General features: G+C 54.9%; 1 protein-coding gene across 1 annotated transcript in view; it reads left to right on the top strand.

Moving 5' to 3' along the window:
• Positions 1-2,776, top strand: part of LOC107307541 (spectrin beta chain, non-erythrocytic 2-like) — a gene marked incomplete at its 5' end in the record, with an annotated part of 24,800 nt that overhangs the window by 14,338 nt on the left and 7,686 nt on the right. The window contains 2 exons of the mRNA XM_032441874.1: positions 1,536-1,682; positions 2,524-2,669. Of these exons, the coding sequence (XP_032297765.1) occupies positions 1,536-1,682; positions 2,524-2,669 (293 nt within the window). The remainder of the gene's footprint in view (positions 1-1,535; positions 1,683-2,523; positions 2,670-2,776) is intronic.

Raw genomic sequence — 2,776 nt, 5'->3', positions numbered from 1 at the left:
GGGTGTTATGGGGCACTATGGGGTGCTATAGGGCTCTATGTGTTGCTATGGGGCTCTATGTGTCACTATGGGGCTCTATGTGTCGCTATGGGGCTCTATGTGTCACTATGGGGCTCTATGGTGCTCTATGGGGCACTGTGTGTCACTATGGGGCTCTATGTGTCGCTATGGTGCTCTATGGGGCTCTATGTGTCGCTATGGAGCTCTATGTGGCCCTATGGGGTGCTATGGTTCTTTATGGGTCTCTATGGTTCTCTATGGGGCTCTATGGTTCTCTATGGTGCTCTATGGTTCTCTATGGTGCTCTATGGGGCTCTATGGTTCTATATGGTTCTCTATGTGTCGCTATGGTTCTATATGGTTCTCTATGGTGCTCTATGGTGCTCTATGGGGCTCTATGGTGCTCTATGGTGCTCTATGCGGCTCTATGTGTCACTATGGTGCTCTATGGTGCTCTATGGTTCTCTATGGTTCTCTATGGTGCTCTATGGTTCTCTATGGTGCTCTATGGTTCTCTATGGTGCTCTATGGTTCTCTATGGGGCTCTATGGTTCTCTATGGGGCTCTATGGGTCTCTATGGTTCTCTATGGGGCTCTATGGTTCTCTATGGGGCTCTATGTGGCCCTATGGTTCTCTATGGGGCTCTATGGTTCTCTATGGGGCTCTATGTGGCCCTATGGTTCTCTATGTGGCCCTATGGTTCTCTATGGGGCTCTATGGTTCTCTATGGTTCTCTATGGTTCTCTATGGTTCTCTATGGTGCTCTATGTGTAGCTATGGTTCTCTATGGGGCTCTATGGTTCTATATGGTTCTCTATGTGTCGCTATGGTTCTGTATGGTTCTCTATGGTGCTCTATGATTCTCTATGGGGCTCTATGGTTCTCTATGGTTCTCTATGGTTCTCTATGGAGCTCTATGGTGCTCTATGGTTCTCTATGGTTCTCTATGGGGCTCTATGGTTCTCTATGGTTCTCTATAGTTCTCTATGGGGCTCTATGGTGCTCTGTGGTTCTCTATGGGGCTCTATGGTTCTCTATAGTTCTCTATGGGGCTCTATGGTTCTCTATAGTTCTCTATGGGGCTCTATGGTTCTCTATTGTTCTCTATGGGGCTCTATGGTTCTCTATGGTTCTCTATGGGTCTCTATGGTTCTCTATGGGTCTCTATGGTGCTCTATGGTTCTCTATGGGGCTCTATGTGGCCCTATGGTTCTCTATGGTGCTCTATGGGTCTCTATGGTTCTCTATGGGGCTCTATGGGTCTCTATGGTTCTCTATGGGGCTCTATGGTTCTCTATGGGGCTCTATGGTTCTCTATGGGGCTCTATGTGTCGCTATGGGGCTCTATGGGGCTCTATGTGTCTCTATGTGTCGCTATGCGGCTCTATGTGTCACTATGGGGCTCTATGGTTCTCTATGGTTCTCTATGGTGCTCTATGGTTCTCTATGGTTCTCTATGGTTCTCTATGGGTCTCTATGGGTCTCTATGTGTGTCTATGGGTCTCCGTGACCCCCATGTGCCCCCCACGTCCAGCTCCGCTCGTGGCTGTCGGAGAAGCTGCTCCAGGTGCAGGCGGCGTCGAACGCGGAGCCCCACAACCTGCACAGCGCGTGGCAGCGCCACCAGGCCCTGAACGCACAGCTGGACAAGTGCAGCGCGTGGAGGGACAGCGTGATGCAGGTCAGACCCACAGCACGGGGGGCACAACCCCATAGGAAAGGGGCTTACCCTATAGGAAGGGGGCTCAGACCCATAGCATGGGGGGCAGACACATAGGAGGGGGCTCAGACCCATAGCATGGGGGGCAGACACATAGCATGGGGGGCAGAGCCACAGCATGGGGGGCAGAGCCATAGCATGGGGGGCAGACCCACAGCATGGGGGGCAGAGCCACAGCATGGGGGGCACAACCCCATAGGAAAGGGGCTTACCCTATAGGAAGGGGGCTCAGACCCATAGCATGGGGGGCAGACACATAGCATGGGGGGCAGACCCATAGGGAGGGGCTCAGCCCCATAGAAAAGGGGCTTATCCTATAGAATGGGGGTCAGACCCATAGAAATGGGGTTCACCCCATAGGAAGGGGGCTCAGCCCCATAGGAAGGGCTCCCACCCCATAGCAGGGACTCCCACCCCATGTCAATGACTCCCACCCTGTAGCAGGGTCTCCCACCCCATAGCAGGGTCTCTCACCCCATAGAAGTAGCTCCCACCCCATAGAAGGTCTCCCACCCCATAGAAGTAGCTCCCACCCCATAGAAGTAGCTCCCACCCCATAGCAGAGACCCCCACCCCATAGAAGCTCTTTCACCCCATAGCAGGGCTCCCACCCCATAGCAGGTCTCCCACCCCATAGCAATGACTCCCACCCCATAGCCTGGTCTCCCCCCCCATAGCAATGCTTCCTGCCCCATAGTAATGCTTCCTGCCCCATAGCAGGTCTCTCACCCCATAGCCGTGTCTCCCACCCCATAGCAATGCTTCCTGCCCCATAGCCTGGTCTCCCCCCCTCTCCCCACAGTCCGGTCAGCGTGTGTCCGTGTCGCAGCCCCGCTCGGGCCCGTTGGTGTCGGAGCAGCTGGACGCGGTTGCGGCTCTTTGGACCGAGCTGGACGGAACCGCCCGGCTCCGAACGAAGCGGCTGCTGGGATCCAAAGGGGCGGAGCGGTGCCGAACCGGCTGCGCCGCGTTAAGGGGCTGGTTGAGGGAAGTGAGGGACAAGATCGGAACCGAAACGGGACACGGGGAACTGCGGGCCGTCAATAGGATGCTGC

Source organism: Coturnix japonica, unplaced genomic scaffold, assembly GCF_001577835.2.
Source record: "Coturnix japonica isolate 7356 unplaced genomic scaffold, Coturnix japonica 2.1 chrUnrandom660, whole genome shotgun sequence".
NCBI lineage: Eukaryota > Metazoa > Chordata > Aves > Galliformes > Phasianidae > Coturnix > Coturnix japonica.
This window is presented reverse-complemented; position numbering and strand designations above follow the sequence as displayed.